At 30.3% G+C, this 24,010-nt stretch overlaps 1 protein-coding gene across 4 annotated transcripts in view; it reads left to right on the top strand.

The window, feature by feature from the left end:
* The window catches only part of LOC127736544 (solute carrier family 2, facilitated glucose transporter member 10-like), a 43,233-nt gene extending 20,030 nt beyond the window's left edge, over window positions 1-23,203 (top strand). For 2 of the 4 annotated variants that reach the window (XM_052247127.1, XM_052247118.1), the window contains exons 3-15: window positions 3,364-3,582; window positions 4,363-4,479; window positions 6,227-6,333; window positions 6,592-6,675; window positions 7,210-7,313; window positions 9,491-9,599; window positions 9,882-9,968; window positions 12,988-13,074; window positions 13,857-13,967; window positions 14,265-14,643; window positions 15,277-15,399; window positions 17,064-17,196; window positions 19,841-23,203. In XM_052247127.1, coding sequence (XP_052103087.1) covers window positions 3,364-3,582; window positions 4,363-4,479; window positions 6,227-6,333; window positions 6,592-6,675; window positions 7,210-7,313; window positions 9,491-9,599; window positions 9,882-9,968; window positions 12,988-13,074; window positions 13,857-13,967; window positions 14,265-14,643; window positions 15,277-15,399; window positions 17,064-17,196; window positions 19,841-19,928 — 1,748 coding nt within the window. In that variant the 3' untranslated portion in view covers window positions 19,929-23,203. Of the gene's footprint in view, window positions 1-2,288; window positions 2,375-3,363; window positions 3,583-4,362; window positions 4,480-6,226; window positions 6,334-6,591; window positions 6,676-7,209; window positions 7,314-9,490; window positions 9,600-9,881; window positions 9,969-12,987; window positions 13,075-13,856; window positions 13,968-14,264; window positions 14,644-15,276; window positions 15,400-17,063; window positions 17,197-18,498; window positions 18,532-19,840 lie in introns of all 4 variants that reach the window. The other 2 variants (XM_052247137.1, XM_052247115.1) reach the window with 2 other exon arrangements.
* Window positions 23,204-24,010: the final 807 nt, after the last annotated feature.

Genomic DNA, 24,010 nt, shown 5'->3' with positions numbered 1-24,010 from the left:
ATATGTGTTTGTAAATTTAGGAATAATAATTGGAGAAAGTTTTATGTGCATAAAATAAGTCAAGGCAATAAAACAAAATAATAAAAAAAAAAAAAAAAACCAAAGGGTTTTTGTATAATTTTGACTGCTTTGCGCTAGCCTACTATAGTTGCAGGACTTTAGGGTGCTAGAACACTGGAAGGCTCTCTGCAGGAAGACAAATGTCCCACTTGAACTGGCCATGTAAATGTTACAGAAAGTAGTCATCTCTTGTTATAAGAGTCTTCAGCTTATTGTGAATTATAAAATAATTATCTCTTGTGTCAGGCATTCAGTAAAATCAGGTAAATCTTCAGCAGCTGACTTTTTTACACAGAAGTTTATCTCATGTTCAATAATGTCTATCATTGATACTTTTTTCTATTAAGTTCACCCAGTTTATTTGTCAGTTAATTAATTGACATAAATTTAAATCACACCTCTCATGCCAAATAAAGATTTTTCATAGCATAATGGACTATTTTAAGAAATTCTTTATATTTGGTTGTCAGGTTTTTTCCCATTATAAGTGAATGGGTATCTCGTGGCATTTAGTAATTGGCATTGCCAATTGATATAAGAGATTTCAAGAGCATCATAATGCAGTCACAAACCTACGTAATTTATACATGTATGTTTATCTACATATTTCCAGTTCAGATAAAAGTTATATCTGCTTATTCCACACAACTTACATTAGTAATCGAAAAATAAATCTTGGCCCATTGGTTCTTTGAAATATTATATTAAAAGGATAGTTTCAAGTCTTGTCTTAGGGGTGAAATGCACAATATTATGACAGTTTGAATAGCTCACTGGTATATTTTTTCTGTTGATGGAACCATTTTTGTCGAGCCTTCGACTTTTGTCGAAAAAGCGAGACATAGCGATCCTACATTCCGTGGGCGTCGTAGTCGTCGGCGGCGTCCACAAATATTCACTCTGTGGTTAAAGTTTTTGAAATTTTAATAACTTTCTTAAACTATCCTGGATTTCTACCAAACCTGGACAGAAGCTTGTTTATGATCATAAGATAATATTCAAAAGTAAATTTTGTAAAAAAAAAATTCCATTTTTTCTGTATTTTACTTATAAATGGACTTAGTTTTTCTGCCAGTTAACATTACATTCAGTCTGTGGTTAAAGTTTTTGAAATTTTAATAACTTTCTTAAACTATCCTGGATTTCTACCAAACTTGGAAAGAAGCTTGTTTATGATTTAAAGATAGTATCCAGAAGTAAATTTTGTAAAAAAAAAATTCTATTTTTTCCGTATTTTACTTATAAATGGACTTAGTTTTTCTGCCAGTTAACATTACATTCACTCTGTGGTTAAAGTTTTTAAAATTTTAGCAACTTTCTTAAACTATCCTGAATTTGTACCAAACTTGGACAGAAGCTTGTTTATGATTAAAAGCTAGTATCTAGAAGGAAATTTTGTTAAAATTTTGTTCAATTTTTTCCGTATTTTACTTATAAATGGACTTAGTTTTTCTTCCAGTTAACATTACATACAGTCTGCAGTTTAAGTTTTTAAAACATTTATTAGATTCATAAACTATCCTGGATTTGTACCAAACTTGGACAGAAGCTACTTACAATCAAAAGATGGTATAGAGAGAAATATTTTTATTAATTTTTTTCCTCATTTTTATTGAGCCTGCGATTAACAGCAAAAGTAGGCGAGACACTGGGTTCCGTGGATCCCTTACGAATTTTTTAAAAACACTCTCTATACAATGTAACCCTATAAAAGAAAATGTTTTAGGTCATATTTCTACATACTGAGAGTTTATAAGCTAGAAAAAAATGCATGCAACACTTCAATTCATATGAATTAAAGTTAATAATTATATGTATGACAAATTTTGATCGCATGTGAATCTTGAAGTATTCATTGAAGAATTATATCTGATTAAGTTTCCTTTAAGAAAATATCAGCTTTCTAATAAATCATTTTCTTTCCATCAAAATTTTACCTGAAGGATTTTATTTGTCCGTTCTGATTGATTTTACTGTATTTACCTTGGGATCATGTAAGATAAAGTCCAAAATTAAATTGTACTGGGAAAAAAAAGTATAATTGAAAGTCAAATCAAATTAGTAGATATATTCATATGTCAAGTGTAAATTGGTACTAAAACTTGTTTTTGAAGATGGAAGAAAATTGTGATAAAATACAATGACTAGAAAATAACCTTGATGGTGAAATGTAATCAACCTCATAGATACTACCTGTAATTTGTTTTCCATGTTTACAATCCATTTAGGAGATCTGTAAAAATGATAATGAATAAATTCGCCGTGATAAGTGATAATATCTAAACGACAATGAAGGACAAAGAGGAAGAGGAAGGTAAAGAAGTTATATTACACTCTTATTTAACATACTCACATTTTGAAAGTTTATTTAATTAACGTAAACATTGCATAGTCAAAGTCTTTTGTGATTATTGAATAATAGTAAATGGTGAAATATTGCTTGTAAAGAAATACAATTTGATAAAACATGTATAGCACAAAAGCTTTCTTAAAAATAGAAGGAATGATAGGAGTTGTAATTTGGCACCTAAAATGAAAAGATTTATAATTCTTCAATTGTTTTTAAATGTTTTTTAAGGACCATACCATACCGACTTCCTTGGAAAGCTACTTTTCTGAAAAGATATCAAAATTTACAGATACTTTAAGATCAGTTATCAGATCTTATTTCATTGTGGCTTTATAAAGTTGATAATATATTTATGTACATATGTATATGGTGAAAAATTACATTTGTTTGTTGGTTCACTATTCTTTTACAAACTCATTTCCACCAAACAAATCCTTTCTTTTTTACAGTCATACACAAATACTAATGCATTCAGTTGGTATACATATAGAGTAAATTAGAGTAATTAGTTTTAAAATATATATTTATAAATGCCTTGGCTGGTAATGCAGTAATGGGTATTGAGGTATGCAGCTTTGCATGTGCAAATATTGAAAATAACCTGTACAAATATATAAGACAATGATCTGTTACATAAATATTGAATTATTGAATTTCCTTTAGATATGCAATGAACAGATGTTACTTTATGATGTCTGTTTAATGATAATGACTAGAAATTACAACTTAAAGTCAAATTAACTAAAAATAATGTATGTTTAACTTTAAAAATGAACAAAACAAAAAAATAGAATAAATATCATCTGTTCCAAGATTAAAACTACATGTTATATCCATTTTTTGTTACATGTCACTGATATTTTATTAAAACAGTTTCGGCTATAAAATCATTTCAATATATCCACATGAAGGCAGCCTTAACTTTAATCCTCCTTGTATCTTGAATACTTCAGAGTTACTGCTGTCAGAATACTGCTTACAACACCAGGACAGTAGAAGTTCTGACAGTGATCAATCAGCCTTTCATTACCCACCTGTCCACATGGAGACATCACCTCGTACCAAACTTATCGTGGACCACAGGAAGTCTAGGTCACCATGTGGATCACTGTATGTCCTGGCTGCCTCCGTAATGGCTTCACTCGGAGGAATACTGTTTGGATATGATATAGGTATACTGATAAGGTTATTGTATGTTAAAGAAAAACACTAACAACAGTCTACAAAATACAACATAGAAAAATAAGACTGAGCAACACAAACCCCACCTAAAACTGGGGGTGATCACAGGTGCTTTGAAAAGTAAGCAGATCCTGCTCCATATGTGACACCTGCAGTGTTGCTTATGTAAGTTCAAATTTCGGTGATAAGTCTCATTCCATGATGTAATATTTGAGGAAAAGAGAACAGGATCATAGTACAGACAATTAGTACAAAATAAAACATTTTGAAAATGTGAATTATGTCCAAAGTTTGTCTAGTTGAATAGGATAACACATTCAGATCATTTGTAAATACCCAGAATGTATGTTAAAAATGTTCAGACACTGCATACATAGTGTGTCACTATCAATCCATCGTTCTGTAAATACCCAGAATGTATGTTAAAAATGTTCAGACACTGCATACATAGTGTGTCACTATCAATTCATCATTCTGTAAATACCCAGAATGTATGTTAAAAATGTTCAGACACTGCATACATAGTGTGTCACTATCAATCCATCATTCTGCCTCTGAAGAAGGACCATGAAGGACAGAAACTGGTCAGGCTATTAATTATCACAAGGCACTGTTAATAATGTGTTTTCAGCATTACCTATACTTTTTATATGTTAAAAATGTTCCTAAGCATTTTACTTATTCAATTCAAGTACTACTTTTCCTTATAAAGATAGAGTGTGATAACTATTTCAATTATAGATGAATTTTTGAGCATTTATTTTTCACAGGTATTATATCTGGTGCCATATTACAACTAAAGGAAAAGTTCTGTCTGTCATGTTTCGATCAGGAGCTAGTTGTTAGCTCTATGTTATTTGGAGCTTTACTTGGATCTTGTTTCGGAGGTCAGTATTTGGTTGGCCATTTGGGAAAATGTGGGTGTATACATGAATATACTGAAATTTTCCCTCTTTATCAGATTTGGAAATGTAGTAATTTTTTATCAAAATTTTAAACAGAAGAATCAAATTTTATATCCTCAACTTCTACAGTGTGTTGGTACTTTTTTGTGATATTTCTTTCCTTTTTTAATCCAGATCACATATTTGTATGAGTTCTCAAATTTGTTCAATATTTTTCTAACATTTTCAGAAGTTTTAAAGAATGCTTGTTCACAAGTATACACCTGTGGGTGTTATATAATTGAAAATTTTGAAATTTAACCCATTCTTTCACATTGTGACACTTAATTTTATTCATTTTTAGAAATTCCAATATAGAACAAATTTTATATTGTAGTAATTAAACCATTTTTACGACGTTTTGCCCACTGGCATTTTTCAGTTTTATCCATTATCTATCTAATCTACATGGTACACAAGTCACTTTTACAATGCATTTAGATCTGGTATCTAACTTTTTTTTTTATTAAACCTATTTTTGTTATGGTAAACTCACTTTGTGTGGTTGAATGAGCACTCACAATATATTTACAGTCATTATGTCTTGGAAATGTAAATTATATGGAAAACTACATTATAAGGTGGTACATAACACTACAGGGAGATAACTCTGTAAAAATCAGCTGAATGTTTTAATCACGTTCTATTGTTAAGGAAATATTAAGCTTCTCAAAGATCAAAATTAGTGTTTGTCAAACTGCTATATATCCAATGAAATTTTTCCGATAAAGTGTGGATTAAGTATTTGGAAATTTTGATATTTTTGTCAAAGGGTCAAAGTAAATATTTTGTTAAAATTTTATGAAAATTAAACAAGCCAAATTAATTTTAGTCAAGGTGTTTGGTACCACTTTATAAGGGTTTTCAAGTTTAAATTTCTTGTAAGATTTTAATACGAAATTTATATCAAAGGTTTATATCAGTTATGTCTTTGACCAATTCAATATCAGTTCAGATAAATTATTTTAAGCTTAATGATGTCCCTTTGAAATAAAAATTATATAGAAAATTGCATTGTAAGCAATCTGATGCTTAAATTTCATGTAGGATATTTATGAAAAAGTTGAAAAGAACATAAATAAGTAGATTGGAGAGTTTTGATTCCCAACAGAATAGATATGTGCATAGATGGGGGATATTGGAACTCTGTTCTCTTATTTCTATAAAATAACTAACTTACGTTCTTAACACAGTTTGTTTAGTTTTGTTTGATATTAAAAATATCTCTTCATGAGGGAAATAGATAACAAGCAAAGCATACACTTTGTTTAGAAAAATTTTGTGCTACTCAACTTATTGAGCCCTTGACCCATTTTTATCTAAACAAATGTCTTTGCAGGTGCTGAGATATATGAAGGTCTTAAATGTTTCTAAATGTTGTGTAAATACTGACCCTCTCAAAAAACACCAACAATGGAATATTGCACCTTTGAAATACAGAAGTTAATCTAGAGGTTAAGAATTAATAACCATCCTCTAAAAATTTCCTGTATAAACAATTTTTTGCTAAACTAGCTATTTCCATGTAAATACAATATTTTCTACAAGTATTTGTCCCAACTAATTTTCTGACATTTGTCCCATGTTTAATTTTCTGACATTTGTCTCATGGTTAATCTTCTCAGTGATATCACTATCTTATTTTTTGGTTGAAGATTTCTTATGCTAACTTATAGAATTTTCTCTACAGGTATGATAATAGACTGGTTTGGAAGACGTTTTACCATTATAGTAAATGCTGGTATCTTTACCATTGGTGCTGTTATAGCTGCAGGAGCCCCTGTCTTTTATGTTGTTGTATGTATTGATACTGCTCTCAAAAAATCTATGTGCAATGAATATTAATGTGTTTATAATATATATTTCATACTTTTTTTTAGATAGGTGGAAGATACCAATGTTAATTAAAAGGGATGTTTCCTCCTATTGTTTAATCTATTTGAAAAAGAATACTATTGTCTTGTTCTTATTGAAATTTCTTATAAATTCTTCAATGTCAGTTTCAATTTATTCAGAACAGTTGTTCAGATTATGTTATTTACTTTTACTTTACAGGTAATTGGTCGTGTTGTATTAGGATTTGCTGTGTCTGTGTCAGCCATTGCAGAATGTATTTATATATCAGAAATTGCTCCAGCTGTAAGTGAAAAATATGTGTATTAGAGTTGTTTAAATATATATTGTACGTAGAAATCTGTTATTAAAAAATACACATTGAGATGTATGAACATTGTTTTATACATAAGTAATGGAATAAAATAACAAGACTGCAACCAAAAAAAGTCAGCTAAAGGTTAACATACATGACCTTGCCTTATAGAGAAAGAAATATACAAAAAACCAGAAAAAAACACAGAAAAAAACCTGCACACATTAAAACACGTGAGACTTTAAAATGCTGGTTGATAAGTTATTTTTATTGACATTTAGGTTGAACAGCATTCTATAAAATTTCCCCGTTTGAAAAATCAAAATATAGAAAAAAATTGTACTTATAGCAGAAACTTGTGAACTTTCTCCATTGTAGCAGCTTCAGAGTTGCTATAATTAAAAGTATTGATTGGATGTTGTTTGTTTAATGTTCAGAGGCAAATATTTCATACATATCAAGAAGTTTATACTTCGGTTCCATATGTACTGTCATATTTCTCACTGAAATATATTTTTTTTCAGAAAAGACGAGGTTTATTGGTGTCTTTAAATGAACTTGGTATAACATGTGGATTACTGATTGCTTACTTAGTTAATTATGCATGCATAGATATTGAAAATGGATGGTTTGTATTATCTATTATATAGTATTCTCTTATTGTACTGTAATAAATTCTAAATATTTAGTGAATGTTTTGAAATTTAGACAAACTATATATTAAAGAAACAAATCACATTATTTTTCGAATAGGAATTTTATTTAATGTCATCTGAACCAGAAAATGAATTGCATCAATAAACAAATATGTATAGATAAAATATTTAGTGATTGCTGGGAAAATATTAAAATTTTTCTAGAAATTAAATTTGCTAAAACAATAGTATGACTTTGGTTAACATGTTACAAGGTAAATACATAGTCTTACCAAGAAATAAATGAATAACTTTGTTACAATGCTTTCAGTTTACTAAATGAGTACTTATGAATTATAGTTATCTTTAATAATGCATATGAATAAAAGGAGATGGAGGGTAAACAATAATTTGAATGCAATACATAAAAAACAAACTAACACCTACAGGGCAAGACACAGTCATCTTCAACAGACTAGTATCTATACAATATGTCAGACTAGTATCTATACAATATGTCAGACTAGCATCTATACAATATGTCAGACTAGTATCTATACATTATGTCAGACTAGTATCTATACAATATGTCAGACTAGTATCTATACATTATGTCAGACTAGTATCTATACATTATGTCAGACTAGTATCTATACAACATGTCAGACTAGTATCTGTACATTATGTCAGACTAGTATCTATACATAATGTCAGACTAGTATCTATACATTATGTCAGACTAGTATCTATACAACATGTCAGACTAGCATCTATACAATATGTCAGACAAGTATCTATACATTATGTCAGACTAGTATCTATACAATATGTCAGACTAGTATCTATACAACATGTCAGACTAGTATCTATACAATATGTCAGACTAGTATCTATACAATATGTCAGACTAGTATCTATACATTATGTCAGACTAGTATCTATACATTATGTCAGACTAGTATCTATACAATATGTCAGACTAGTATCTATACAATGTATGTCAAGGGATCACTGAACAAATTATGAAAAATTAAAAAAAAATCCAGCAATACTTATCCCAGAAATATATATAATAATAAACAAAAACATAATGTAAGTTAAGACAGAAACTTAGGATTTTATGTTTTTCTATATTTTGTTAAGTGTTATTCACTTTAATTTATATTTCTTACTTCACAAATTTAATATTTGGTGTCTTTTTACAAGATAAAGGTAAATCATGTTTTTGTCAGTTTTTCTGGAAGAAGTCAGTATGTTTGTTATGTTTTATCATAGGGAACACAATGTATTTAAGAATGTATATTTTATAGCATTACAACAATATATGTCAAACAGTGTATTTTTCTGTTATTCCAGGAGATATATGTTTGTTATTTCTGTGGTCCCAGATGTTATATATTGTATTGGAATGATATTTTCTGTTATTTCAGGAGATATAAGTTTGTTATTTCTGTGATCCCAGATGTTATATATTGTATTGGGAGGATATTTTCTGTTATTTCAGGAGATATATGTTTGTTATTTCTGTGATCCCAGATGTTATATATTGTATTGGGAGGATATTTTCTGTTATTTCAGGAGATATATGTTTGTTATTTCTGTGATCCCAGCTGTTATACAGGGTATTGGGATGATATTTTCTGTTATTTCAGGAGATATATGTTTGTTATTTCTGTGATCCCAGCTGTTATACAGGGTATTGGGATGATATTTTCTGTTATTTCAGGAGATATATGTTTGTTATTTCTGTGATCCCAGATGTTATATATTGTATTGGGAGGATATTTTCTGTTATTTCAGGAGATATATGTTTGTTATTTCTGTGATCCCAGATGTTATATATTGTATTGGGATGATATTTTCTGTTATTTCAGGAGATATATGTTTGTTATTTCTGTGATCCCAGCTGTTATACAGGGTATTGGGATGATATTTTCTGTTATTTCAGGAGATATATGTTTGTTATTTCTGTGATCCCAGCTGTTATACAGGGTATTGGGATGATATTTTCTGTTATTTCAGGAGATATATGTTTGTTATCTCTGTGATCCCAGCTGTTATACAGGGTATTGGGATGATATTTTCTGTTATTTCAGGAGATATATGTTTGTTATTTCTGTGATCCCAGCTGTTATACAGGGTATTGGGATGATATTTTCTGTTATTTCAGGAGATATATGTTTGTTATTTCTGTGATCCCAGCTGTTATACAGGGTATTGGGATGATATTTTTACCACCCAGTCCAAGATTTCTGATGTTACATAAACAACAATCTAAGGTTTGATTTCATTTCTTTGCTATTGTAATCATTGTCCCAATTTTTCAGTGGAGATACTTTATGACAGTTAATTGTTAAGTGGTTAAAAGTGAATACCAAAGATCTGGAATTTCTAAACAGTGAGAGAACATTGCATTTTTCCCTTAAATTTAAATAATGGCCATGAAAACATATAAATTGATAAAGAGTTTGGTAAATACCTTATTCATTGTAACTGTTATAAGAAAAGATGAAATAAACTTTTTGTAGTGTAATTCTACATCTGTTGTTGTTTATTTTTAGGCTGAAGCTGTATTATTGAAGCTAAGAGGAGGATGTAATGTAGAGAAAGAAATAGATAACATCAGAACAGCTGTTTATTATGAAAAGGTACAAAATCAGAGTCATACCTGTCTAGATTAATATACTTCCTGTCTAGAGTGACCAAAAATAATTAGTCCTAGGGAAATTAACTAAATAAGTTACCTCTATATAGTGTCCACCTGTATACAAATTCTTTTTTATACGACTGCAAAAAAATTTTGGGGTCGTATATTGGTATGACGTTGGCGTCGTCGTCGTCGTCGTCGTCGTTGTCCGAAGACACATTGGTTTTCGCACTCTAACTTTAGTTTAAGTGAAAGGATCTCTATGAAATTTTACCATAAGGTTCAATACCACAAAAGAAAGGTTGGGATTGATTTTGGGGGTTATGGTACCAACAGTTAAGGAATTAGGGGCCAAAAAGGGACCAAAAATAAGCATTTTTGTAACTTCCAGACATGACTTGTGTGTTGGTGTATGGATCTCTCTGACATTGTACCACAAGATTCCATATCACAAAGGGAATGCTAGGATTGATTTTGGGGGTAATTGCCTCAAAATTTTGGGAATTAGGGGCCAAAAAAGGGGCAAAAAACAAGCATTTTTCTAGTTTCATGACAATAACTTGTGTGTAAGTGTACAGATCTTTCTGAAATTGTACTACAAAGTTCCATATCACAAAGGAAAAGCTGGAATTGAGTTTGTGGGTAATTTCCCAAAACGTTTAGGAATAAGGGGCCAAAAAGGGGCCAAAAATAAGCATTTTTCTAGTTTCCAGACAATAACTTGTGTTCAAGTGTATGGATCTCTCTGAAATTGTACTGCAAGGTACCATACCACAAAGGGAAGGCTGGGATTGATTTTTGGGGTAATTGCCTCAAAATTTTAGGAATTATGGGCCAAAAAGGGGCAAAAAACAAGCAATTTTTTAGTTTCAGGACAATAACTTGTGTGTAAGTGTATGGATCTTTATGAAATTGTACTACAAGGTTCCATATCACAAAGGGAAAGCTGGGTTTGAGTTTGGGGGTAAGTGCCCTAAACATTTAGGAATTTGGGGCTAAAAAGGGGCCTAAAAACAAGCATTTTTCTAGTTTCCAGACAATAACTTGTGTTCAAGTGTATGGATCTCTCTGAAATTGTACTGCAAGGTACCATACCACAAAGGAAAGGCTGGGATTGAGTTTTGGGGTGATGAATCATTAGGGGGTTCAAAAAATTGGGGGGGGGGGGGATTTTTTTATCCTTTTTTTCCTTTTTTTTATGCCCCCGCCTTATTACCACAAAACACAGATCAAGCTTGAATTATGGTGGCGTCACTTTAACCGTTCTAGAGTTATGCCCCTTTATAAATGGAAAAATTGCAAAATTTTTAGTTGTTGTTCTCTAACTTAAGTTTGCCTCAACCAAATGTTATGAAACTTATACACAATGCTTATTACCACAAAACACAGATCAAGTTTGAATCTTGGTGGCGTCACTTTAACCGTTCTAGAGTTATGACCCTTTATAAATGGAAAAAATTGCAAAATTTTTATTTTCTTCTAAATATCAAGTTATTTTTAAAATTGGAGTTATCTTCCTTTGTCCATGATTATAGTTGAATCAACTACAATCAATGCTTTATACAATGCAATGTTTAATTTTGACTTCCACTGATAAAACACAGATCAAGTTGAATTTGGGTAGTGTCACTTTAACCATTATTGAGTTATGCCCCTTTATAAATAGAAAAATTGCTGAATTTTTAGTTTCTGTTCTCTACTTAAGTTAGCCTCAACCAAATGTTATGAGACTTGCACACAAAACTCAGATCAAGTTCAAATTTGGGTAGCGTCACTTTTACTGTTCTTCAGTTATGTCCCTTTATAACTATATGATATGCAAGCGGGGGCATCATCTGCGTCCACATGTGGACACTATCCACATTTATTTCTTTAAAATTTTCCGTTTTAAATTTGTTATTTCTGATTTATATATAAAAGCAAATAATAATGATATGGTTTGAATAGGTAAATTAAAAATTTTTAAGTTCTTAGACCACATTCATTCTGTGTCAGAAACCTATGCTGTGTCAAATATTTAATCACAATCCAAATTCAGTGCTGTATCAAGCTTGAATGTTGTGTCCATACTTGCCCCAACTGTTCAGGGTTCGACCTCTGCGGTCGTATCAAGCTGCACCCAGCGGAGCATTTTATTAATGTTACCATAATTTGGGAGCCAGTATGGATGTGTAAATGTCATTAGCCCTTAAATGAAAAAAAAATATATATAAAAATAAGAAGACATGGTATGATTGCCAATGAAACAACTCTCTGCCTGAGACCAAATGACAAAAAAGTTGAAGCTAATTATCATTTTAATTAAATACACTTGGATATAGTTCCTATGTTGATCAAAATTTACAAAAGGTTATATATTTCCTTTTGATTGGAGTGAAAATGTAAGATACCATATTTAAACTGTTGATAAAAAATTAAAATGGTATTCTAAATGCATACCGGTCACCTGGAATGTTGCCCAGGTGATCAAATAACTCATAATTTTGGCATTTGACCTGTTTTCACCTGTATTCTTGTGCCTTCAGACTTTTTATAACTGATTTTCCTTGGAAATATCGACAAATTAGTAAAATGTATTGTATGGTTGTGGAAGTAATTGAATAAAATTCAGTACAAGCTTTAGTTGATTTCTCACTTTTAAAAATATGTAGAAAGGGAGACAATTCAATCTCAGTTATGCAAAATTATGAATAGTTGATATTTCAACTGTAGATTATACTTCATTTAAATAACAGAAATTCTGCTACATGTATAATAAAATAATCAAAAAGAGGAGATTTTTTTAACCAAGTTGCATCAACATTATTTAAAAAGAGAGATTCCAATTATTATTTAAACAAAACATTTGTAAAGAATTGTTTAAATATTTAATACATAAATGGATATGCTGCTTTTGCAATCAAGTTAGATTAGTTGGCTCACAGCTTCAACAGTGCTTTGATTCAACCTCTTCTTTGTAGTCTATTCAATATATTACCTTTATATTATACTCTTATTTGTACTGTGATATTTATTTTTAGAATACTCATTGCTGTGATATATTTTCCAAGTCTGATAACATGAGAGGGAGGCTGTTTATTGGAGCAGGTCTTGTCTTCTTCCAACAGGTAGAGTTGATAACACTGAAATGAAACTTTAATTTGAGTAGGGCTAGTCTTCTTACAACACAACTTTTGTTAAATTCTTATTCTTGTTGTCAAAATAGGACAATAGGTAAAAAGTTGAAGGACACTTTGTAAATTTTGCTGGTACACTACACTTGAACCACAAAGATGGAACATGTCTAAATTTTGAAGTCATTATCAATTAGCTAATCTTTGTAAGTATGAACAACCATTGGAGCTCATAACAGAAATTCAGACATGACCTGCATATATGATGGCACCACTTAAGGATACAAGGATGCTGAATGTATATTTAACTGATCAAGTCAGTTGTTGGAATAGAAACATCACTATATATATCAGGGCTTCCAAATTTTTATTTATCTTAAACTTAAAATTTTTAAATTTTGTTAAAATGGCAAATCCTTATATGAAGTCCAGTTCAGGCTTGGCACACTGGACGAGAATACAAATTCCCAAGCTTGTCCAGACAACACGACTGTTTTGGAAGCCATGATATAAATACATATTTTTCTTTTACAATTGTTGAAATATGATTGAATCTGTAACCACATGTTGATTTTGGAGCATAACAGTCATACTTGTCGCATACAGTAGTTCACTTTATCAAGTGTAGAACTGGTTTTTAAAAATCTCAGATTTCTATTTTTTAAAAGCAAGATTGAGAAAGGTAGTCCATTTATCAAAAAATGTCATTTTTCTCTTCTATTTAAAATGGATATAGATAAAAACTTTCTTATTAGTTTTGATCTGTTTTATTTCAGTTTACTGGGCAACCCAATGTTTTATATTATGCCTCCACCATATTAGAAGCTGTAGGATTCCACACTGATTCAGCTGCCACTCTAGCCACAGTTGGATTAGGTGGTGTTAAGGTATCCATAATATTTCATTAATATTTCATTCTTAATTTCTATTATAAAAGTTTGAAGATCCTTTGTACAGCTGTTGTCTCATAAAGGTATTTATTGACTCAGTATTTGTTGAATCATGGTTTATTGAATGAATTAATCGGAAGGCCTATCACTTTAATTCAAATAACATTTGTGTTGATGCAATTGAATAAACTTATGCTAACATTTTTCTGTAAACACTTGATCAAACATTATTTTATTATGATAAAATGAATTAAACTATTTGCAATAAAAATGACATCATTTACTTTTTTGAAGGTTCTTATGACAATAGTAGCTTTACTATGTGTAGATAGATGGGGACGTAGAAAGTTCTTATTGGTAGGAGCAACTTTGATGGGGATGTCATTACTAGTTCTAGGATTAGTGACTCATTATGAATCAGGACAGTCAATAACGAATCCTTGTCAAGAGGATATGTTTTGTCAGAGATTTAATTCAACTTCAGTATTGTTAAATTCATCGTTAGAAATCCAGACTCATGTGACAGAAAATGCTGTGATATCAAACTTTACTACAAACACAACAGTCTATCCCATTTTACCATTTAAATTACACGGAGATGATGCTGGAAGAGTTCTGGCCTTTACAGCTCTCCTTACATTTGTTGCTGCTTATGGATTTAGTTTTGGTCCAAGTAAGAAACTAACTTTTTTGTAATTTGACAATATGTGTATAAGTAAAGATGACTTGAGATAACCACACAATTCAAATTTACAGGAAAATAGTCTAGAAATTAGAAAATAATACTGTAAATTCAGAAATTATTGCGATGTTTTTATTATTGCGAAAATGCGACAGAGTTATAATCGCAATAATTTAAACTCGCATTTTGAAATTTTTTATATGAATTAAACAGGATTTTTCTCAATATCGCAATAATTAAAATCGCATTTAGTCTAAAATGACAAAATCGCAATAATAAATGCACGCAATAATTTCTGAATTTACAGTACTTTGTATATTATATGCTGTCAACATCATATAGTAAATTTTAAATCAAAGAAGTTGTTGGATGAACTTCAAAAAGTTAACCCAACATTTACCAAAAATAACACCAACGGCTTTCATTGACAGTCTAGTGATTAAACAATAGGGAACATTCTCAATTGCTTCGGAGAAGTTTCTTGATACATGGTACTAAAATAATTTTAAGGAAAGTTTTAGTTGCAGTAAGGAAAGTTTTATGAAATTGATATTTTCTTATATATCATTAAGAACATTAACACTAATTCATCATTCACATAATACATGTTTTTTTTGTTGACAGTTAGTTGGTTGGTACTGAGTGAGATTTTTCCTTCAGCCATTAGAGGACGTGCAATAGCCTTGACAACAACTCTCAACTGGGGGACCAACTTAGTTATATCTGCTGTGTTTTTAGATATGATAAGTAAGATGAATGTCTAAAGTTTAAGGAATTAAAAATATAATAAGATTAATGCTTAGATTTAAAGGAGAAGAGAATGTGTTTTAAACATCAACCAGACATCATCCCAGTACAACAAAAAACCTCAGAAAGACATATATAATGTTATTCTATAAAAATTTGTAAGTGTAATAATGTTTTAACAATAAAAGAAATCATCTAAAATCAAAACAATATTTCTTATATTCTATGGTGGAACTTAAATTTTTGAATTAAGAGATAACTGCATGTATTATATTTGAAGCTTGTCCTTCGTGTTGCAAATTGAGTTTACCTAGGGACATGTAGCGGAGCTGGTAAACGGATATTTCCGACAGTAAAAACCCATGTTTTACGTAGACCAAGCTTCAAATACAATAAGGTTATCTCTATTCAAATGAAAAATAAATAAATTAGTCCATTTCAGTCGGTACTTTGGTGAAAAGTTACATAAAATGAAAGTTCTACAAGATGATGTTATTGTCCTTTGCAATTGAACAAGGTGACTTCATATGTATGCTTCCGGTGTTAAATGTAAACACTGGGCTTTTTCAGCCTTGTTTGCCACAAAATGTAATAAAAATAGCATGTCAATACATTCCAGAATTCAAAATGTTGGCATCCCTTAGCTACAGATAGATAGATAGATTTTGTTGTCATCCAATCAGAACCATTGATATAAAATGATTGCATTAGAATACTACTTTGACTTCATATTGTGAATCAATATTGAATTTCTCAGTTTTAGAAAAAATATTTTTTACATAGAACTAAAAGATTTTATGTAATTCTAATTGAATGGAATGGCAAATGCTAGAAACAATTAAATTATTTACAGGTCAACAATCACTGTGGTCTGTAATATGATGTATATAAAGCAGTTCTCAAAAATAATTTATTTAATGCATCGACTTATATTGATATTTCCTTCCTACAATGATCTAATACTTACTGTATTTATCCTTAATAGCCATCCTGAACAGATCAGAGTATTTTAATCATCAACTATTACTGTAGTTATTACATTTCAATTTTTGAAATTTAAAATTCAGTCAATTATAAGGAACCAGGCATGTCCTTCAAAGATATGGATTGATTGATTGCTCGTGTTTAATGCCACTTTCAGCACTCTTGGCTATATCATGATGACCAGTTATTATTAGGGGAGGAAGCTAGAGTGCCCAGAGGAACCACTGACCTTTATACTGTCAGTCAATAAAGATGGTAGTCATAGGCATCAGCTATGAGCAGGGTTTGAACTTGCAACCTCAGTGTACACCATAGTAAAACTTCTTAGACCACTGGGCCAGCTGAGGCCCCTCCTTAGACCACTGGGCCAGCTGAGGCCCCTCCTTAGACCACTAGGGCAGATGAGGCCCCTCCTTGGGCCTCCTTAGGCCACTGGGCCAGCTGAGGCCCCTCATTAGACCACTGGGCCAGCTGAGGCCCCTCCTTAGACCACTGGGCCAGCTGAGGCCCCTTCTTAGACCACTGGGCCAGCTGAGGCCCCTCCTTCAATTATAAGCAGTAATCTTTTTTAAAAGTCATTTTTGAATTCTGATATGACCTTTTATGTCTTTGAAATAAAAGAACCCTTATTAGAAACATTTTTACATGTGTGATACTATATTATTTTTTCTCATTTTCAGATGGATTTGGAGTATCAGGGACATTCTTTTTCTTCAGTTCAGTATGCATAGTATCAGTTATATTTATATTTACCACTGTACCAGAGACTAAAGGCAAATCATTAGAACAGATCTCAGAAGAAATGAATAAAAGGTATAACTTTAAATTCATGTTAAAACACTATACAAAATTTACTGGTGCATCACAAATGTTCTAGTGGTCCGTGCAAAATTGTGAAGGTATGCACATTTCTTAAGTTATATAACATTTAAAATCAAACATGCAGGACTGTATAAATCTGTAGTAGGGTCTAAAATGTGTATTAGATATGGTGAAGAGCAGAATATTTTGACTGCTATTGCAAGGATTCTTTATTGTGAAGAAATCATGGACCTCTCACAATATGAATGTTTGAATCTAAGATCAAATTTAGATCATACGGAATATTATTGCTTTAAAAAATTACTCTTCAAGTATAAAGTGGTTACTAAACAGAAAATAAGTAAATTTTATTTAGTAGTTAATTTTGTCAAATGGTAAATGTTGATATTTGATTTTATTCTTTCTAATTTTCATTTGTGATGTACAGTAGTACTGATCTTGATGCAACTCAGTTGAAGTAAATCTAATGATGGTAAATAGTAGGCTTGTGGGATTAGAAATGGTGAATTGTGGTAGAACAGGAGCTTTTATCATCATATTCTATTCAATCATGTGCAGCGTCAGAGATTAAATTGGAAGAGATGATATATTTCAATTTGTATGCATATATCTTATATAAAAATTTTCAATAGAAGAAATGAGAAATTAATATTATGAATAAACAGCATTTTGATATTACTCAAGAGTGGGTGGTATACTGCAATCACAAAGTTGGCACACCATTGGTTCATATCTGCCAACTTTTCAAAATCTCAATGGGGGATTTTAAGCGCAAGAGGACCTAATGCTCCTCTTATATTGTCATAAGTGTTTTTAATCAACTACTATATCATGTATATTGGATGAATGAGTATATATGTGCTTAAATACCTTTCTACTCATTAGAGTGCCTGTTTGTCCTTTTGTTTATCTATCCGACAATTCTGCTTCATATTTTGTTGGGAATTTTATAAAGTTGAGTTGTAGTGTGAAAGTGATATGTAGAATTGTAGGGTAGTCACTTCATGAGGGATGATACTCAAACTTATTTTATTTTTGAATGAATACAAGTTCCTTAGACTAAGAGGAAAAGAGCTTTTCATTTTTGTTAAAATTTCATGAGATTATTATATTGATATTTCAAAGGTATTATATACTGGCTTATATTACCCTGAATAAGATTGTGATAAGTTGTGTCATAAACATTTTCAACAAAAAGTAGATTTATTAACATTGTCATTTACCCTGCATACTGTCAGCTTATCAGTGTTTTAAAGATATTTTATTTTAACTTTATTTTCTGTATTTGTACAGCTTTCCATGTAATTGTGATAGTCAATGTTGTTGGTAAGCTTGTTTTTGGTAAAACCTTTGCTTTAACTAATGATATGACATTATAAACACAACTAGCTCTTACTAATATAATGAATAGCTGCAAATGTTTTCCACTGTTGGTTATCGTATTAAGTCATAATAATTTTTACTTTAGAATTATATAAAGATAAATTTCATTGCTGAATTAGAATTGAAAAACGTTCCTTGTTTTTTTTTTCATTTCATCTTTTTGGTCACAATATTTACTAAGTATAATTGAGTTGTAATTTTGTGACCTCATTTTTCATCAAAATTCTGTAGTTTTCAATGAAATACTCCCATAATCATTATTTCTAACATTGCTGATGAGTTATAAGTAAATAACATAGAACTACTTACAGAATTAATTTCGCATTTATGTTTCTGTCATAGACATATATAATTTAGAAGTAGATCATTCTATTAAAAAGCTGTTCTTGTCCACTTCAAACTATATTTCATACTAATGCAATCTTTATGTAACAATTTTTTACATTGGCTAAAATTTGACATGTATGTCTTGACACCATATTGAATTGCCGGAATCCACAAATGTTTGATTGTATCAAATATATAATCTTAAATAAAACAACGCCTATCTAAAATATGCTATTAATGAGAAATTATCCAAAGTTGAATTGCACAAGTAACAAAATAACCTTCAGTTACGCATTGCCAGATAAACTGCATATGTGAGCATCAAAATACTATTAAACTGTGCAACTACAGTACTGTTATTCCTTGATTAACGCTTCCATCTATTTTTAACTTTTCCTATCCTTATAGTTAATTGGTTTACTTGAAGCAATAATACAGATACGTATACAATATTCGTACATTGTAATTTTATATTTTCCTACAATGTACAAATATAACTTAATGGGATTGTGATTAGGATCTCAAACTGAACTGTGATGTTAACAATAATTTGAATATATAATCAGTCGCTCACAACATATTCTATATATTTGTCACTTAATGTTATCCCTACACCTGTATTTGTATAGAAGAAAGGTCAATTGCAGGATAATATTTAATAATAATAATAATGATAAGAAGTTAATTTTGTTAGAAACCATATTTCTGTTTAAAGCATCGAATATGATTTTGCTTTTGTACAACTTTTCTTTATAATTCAGTTCATGTAAGTATATGTAAGTATATGTAAGTATATGTAAGTATATGCTGATTTAATGCTTGTCTGTGTTGCAAAATGTAAATGTCTTTTAATGTTTAAATTTGAAACAATATAAAAAAGAAATAAAGTTGGGCGCAAATAATTGTTATTTATTTATTTTTTTAGATCTATAATATCTGGGATGAAAGCTCGCTGTTTTAGATGTTTACGCTGTTTTGTTGTATACAACACAGAATTACATGAAAGTACATAACAGAGAGACATGACGTTGGAGGATATAACCAGGCTGTAGAAACTATTCGTCAATCTATAAAACTTTCTCAAGAAGAATATTTTATATTAGTGGATAATCCTGAACATTTTTGTAACTTACTTATCTGCAGTTTCAAAAGAATTGTACTGAAAATCTTTGTCCTGTTGCTTTATATTACTTATTTATATTTATACATTTAGTTTAATTTGATTTCAACCATGTTTTTTTTCTTTGGGACGTAAATCCAGTTATTAATTAGGAGTTAAATTGAATGGTACTGATTTCGAGGTCAAGTTTGATATTGATGATTTTGCAATTTTGCTGTTAAGGTGTTATGTTCCTCGATCAATTGGAAAAAGGGACTTTATGTCATTTTTGTGCAATAAATTATGAACCGTTCGTTTAATATTTTTTTTATATTTGAGGAATGTCGTTTATGATCACAAAATGGAGGTCAGGTTTGAGAGTGACGATTGTTAATTTTTCTGTTTAGTAGTTCTAAACCTTGATCGGTTGAAAAATGACACTTTAAGTCATTTCTGTGCAATAAGTTATGAACAGTTCAACTGATACTTTTCATATTTTAATATGTTGTTACTGATGACAAAATTGAGATGAAGTTTGATGTAGATGATTTTCTCTTTTGTTGTTCAGGAGTTATGGCCCTTGATTGCTATAACAATGACACTAATAATCCTGGTTTTCTGTCATTTTGACATTTTTTGTTTAGCTTCTGAAAAAACCAAGAACTTATGTTTATTCTTTAAAAATTTTGACATTTTTTTTACTTTGATGAATTGCTTAAAATTGAAGTTTTGAAGAAAACATTCTTCATAAATTTCTCTGTATAGAGATTTCCTATTGTCATAGGTATACAGTGGAACAAAGAAAAAAGAAATGACATTTAATAGCAATTGTTTTTATTATTACAGAAAACTCTGCATACCTTTGGTATCAACTATCAAACTCTACCAACAAATCAAGAGGGGTTGGTTCAGTTCTTTATTTATAAATTTCTTATTTGTACTTATTTTTGTTATATATTTACATATCATTTAATCACATATCACAAATACTATTAAGGTTGTTTACTCAAAAGTTTGATTATGTTTTACAAATATATTTACAGAAATTACAATTAACAGTTGAATCAGTTTTGTTTTACATATTTTTTGCTATGAACATTTTTTCTTGGGAAAGGTTGATGTTTTAAAAGTGCTTTTTGTTATGTGAAATATTTTACAATTTTATTTTGTTTTACAGATGAATGTCATTATTTTTACATATTTATATTATATGAAATATATTCCTTCTTATTAGGAATTAAACCTTGCAGATGAATACCACCATTATATATATTAACAAGAATGTGTCCATAGTACACGGATGCCCTACTCGCACTATCATTTTCTATGTTCAGTGGACCGTGAAATTGGGGTCACAACTCTAATTTGGCATTAAAATTAGAAAGATCATATCATCGGGAAGATGTGTACTAAGTTTCAAGTTGATTGGACTTCCAACTTCATCAAAAACTATCTTGACCAAAAACTTTAACCTGAAGCGGGACAGATGGATGGACGAACGGATGGACAAACAAACAGACGCACAGACCGAAAAACATAATGCCCCAAGGTGTTGCATAAAAATCTATAATGTAGACCAAAGACAGAGATATATCCTGAAATACTTTATAATGTTACTTAATAGTACACACTATTTTTAAAGTCAATATGATCAGCAAAGTGGTGAAGAGCAAAGACGGGGAAAGAGTTCCTTGTTTGGTCTCTGGTGGATAGTTGTCTCATTGGCACATCCCATTTTTCTTTTCACATTTAGAATATGCCATTTAGCCCTCATTAAATATCAAAACAAACAAATATTTTAAAAACTTTCATTGTTGTTATTGCCATTGTGCTTTTAAGGAAAAAAAAACAATTTAATTATCATTTTATGTAACTTATTGATAATTTTACAATTTATGTGCATATCAGGTTGTACAATTTTTGGTTTTCGTATCATTTTAATTGTTTGTATAATTAAGCTTTAAACATTAAAAGTTCTAAAGTATATTTTATTATTTGTATTCTTATCTAATTACAACATATTTTTGTCATTGCTTATGTTTTCTATATTTGAGATTTATTTTAAAATTGAGTGTGACAGGTTACTGGAATTTGATGTGAGATTTGAACAAATATACTGTGATAACTTAAAACTGTAATTTTTTATTTAGCTATTTTGACATTGTTTTCAATTTGTAACACTGTATATTTTAGATTCAATTTATCGTACAAGGATTTATGCTACTATTTTGTCCAAAAAGAATTTACTTTGAAATGTGAGTATTATGATAACTGCTGTGTAAATCGTTACACAGGCTGCCTAAGAAAATTAATTGTTAAATTAAAAAATATTGGGATTATAAATGTTTGCATTAAATCAAAGAAAGCAATGGAAGACACTTAAATGTTAAATTGTCAACTAAGTCATCTTGTTTGGATTTAAGAAAAAAACTGGTAATACTGTGACATACTCTTAATAATAATTATAATCTATTTGATTGTAGTTTAAGACATGTAAATTTTTAGGGTATTTAAGGCTGAATAATATACATTACTTTCACTACTTTACATCAGTTTCTACACAATTGTTTTTTTACAAAGAAATATAAACATCAAAGTAGGATATCCAATACTTCAGTTCTCAATTGAACTCAAAACACTTGGATGAATTGTTTTTTGTATACTGCTGGGGTTGACTTGGGGGTTTTAGACACTTTTTTAAAGTTTAAAAGAACGACAGTTGCACAAATCCTACAGAGTTCAATAAAAAGATTACCATTCACAGAAGAAATAACTTTAGATCCCAATGCATGGTTGAAGACAATTCCTTATTCCCAATTAAATGAAAAGTAATATATTTATTATTTTCTAGATTATATACGTTTGTATCTTGGTTTTCATAGTGTACATGCATTTCTTTTGAACTTTAACAAACTTGACTTTTTTTTAATACCTATTCTCTAAATAGTGTCATGGTACCCTGAAACTATGAAATCCTGATTATTTTTATATTTGAAAACAATAATTTTCACATGTGTACTTTTGATAATTCTTTTCTCATATTAGTATTTTTGTTTTGAATCCCTTATTGATCAAAAGAAATCCACTTTGTTTTATTTTTATGTGAAATTAAGTTACTTGTTATACAGCAATGTAATATATGTATTTGTTTTATATTTTGTTGAAAATCTATTAAAAGTATTGACAGCATTTCCATTGTTGTTTTGCCCTCCATGTTATTAGTTGCTATGACAAAATATGATGTTATAGTTCAAGCAGGTAATATTTTGCATTTAAATGTATTGGGGAAATAAAGAAGTCAAAATAAAGAGTATGTCTGTGTGAAGGTATTGTTTTAGGACATTTTGTTGTGAAAGCGAGACATACCAATCCTACATTCTATCATCGTCAGCAGCAACAATATTTTAGGTTCAGTCTGTGGTTAAAGAATTTTGGACATCAATAACTTTGTCAAACCTTCAGACCTTCAACTTGACATAAGCTTCTTTGTCATGCTTGGACTACGTCCGTTGTTGCTGTCAACATTGTATTAGTTTGTGAGTAGGTCAGTTTATGGTGAACTGCTGGTAGTAGGTCAATGATATATGGTATGCAGTTGTTTTAGAATTAGCACTTCTCATTTCCATGCAGAATACTTTGCCCTGCAAGTCATAGTCTATTGACTTTGAAACTTTTTACATACATAAGTTTTTGATTAGGTTAGTTTAAGATTAATTAGGGCCCTGCCAAATGGCAGAAGCCCTATAGTGATCAGTCTGTCCGTCCGTCCGTTCGTCCGTCCGTATGTCCGTCCGTCTGTCCGTCCGTCCGTCCGTCTGTCCGTCCGTCCGTCCCTCCGTAACAAATTGTGTCCGCTCTATATCTAGAGAACCGTTATGATTTCAAAGTTTATACTTGACATGTATATTAACCAACACCAGAGGGTGTGTCATAATGTATGTACAACTTCCTAGGTCAATGGTCAAGGTCAAAAACTTTGGTTTTAGTTGACAACCC

Source organism: Mytilus californianus, unplaced genomic scaffold (genome assembly GCF_021869535.1).
Source record: "Mytilus californianus isolate M0D057914Y unplaced genomic scaffold, xbMytCali1.0.p SCAF_1, whole genome shotgun sequence".
Taxonomy (NCBI): domain Eukaryota; kingdom Metazoa; phylum Mollusca; class Bivalvia; order Mytilida; family Mytilidae; genus Mytilus; species Mytilus californianus.
This window is presented reverse-complemented; position numbering and strand designations above follow the sequence as displayed.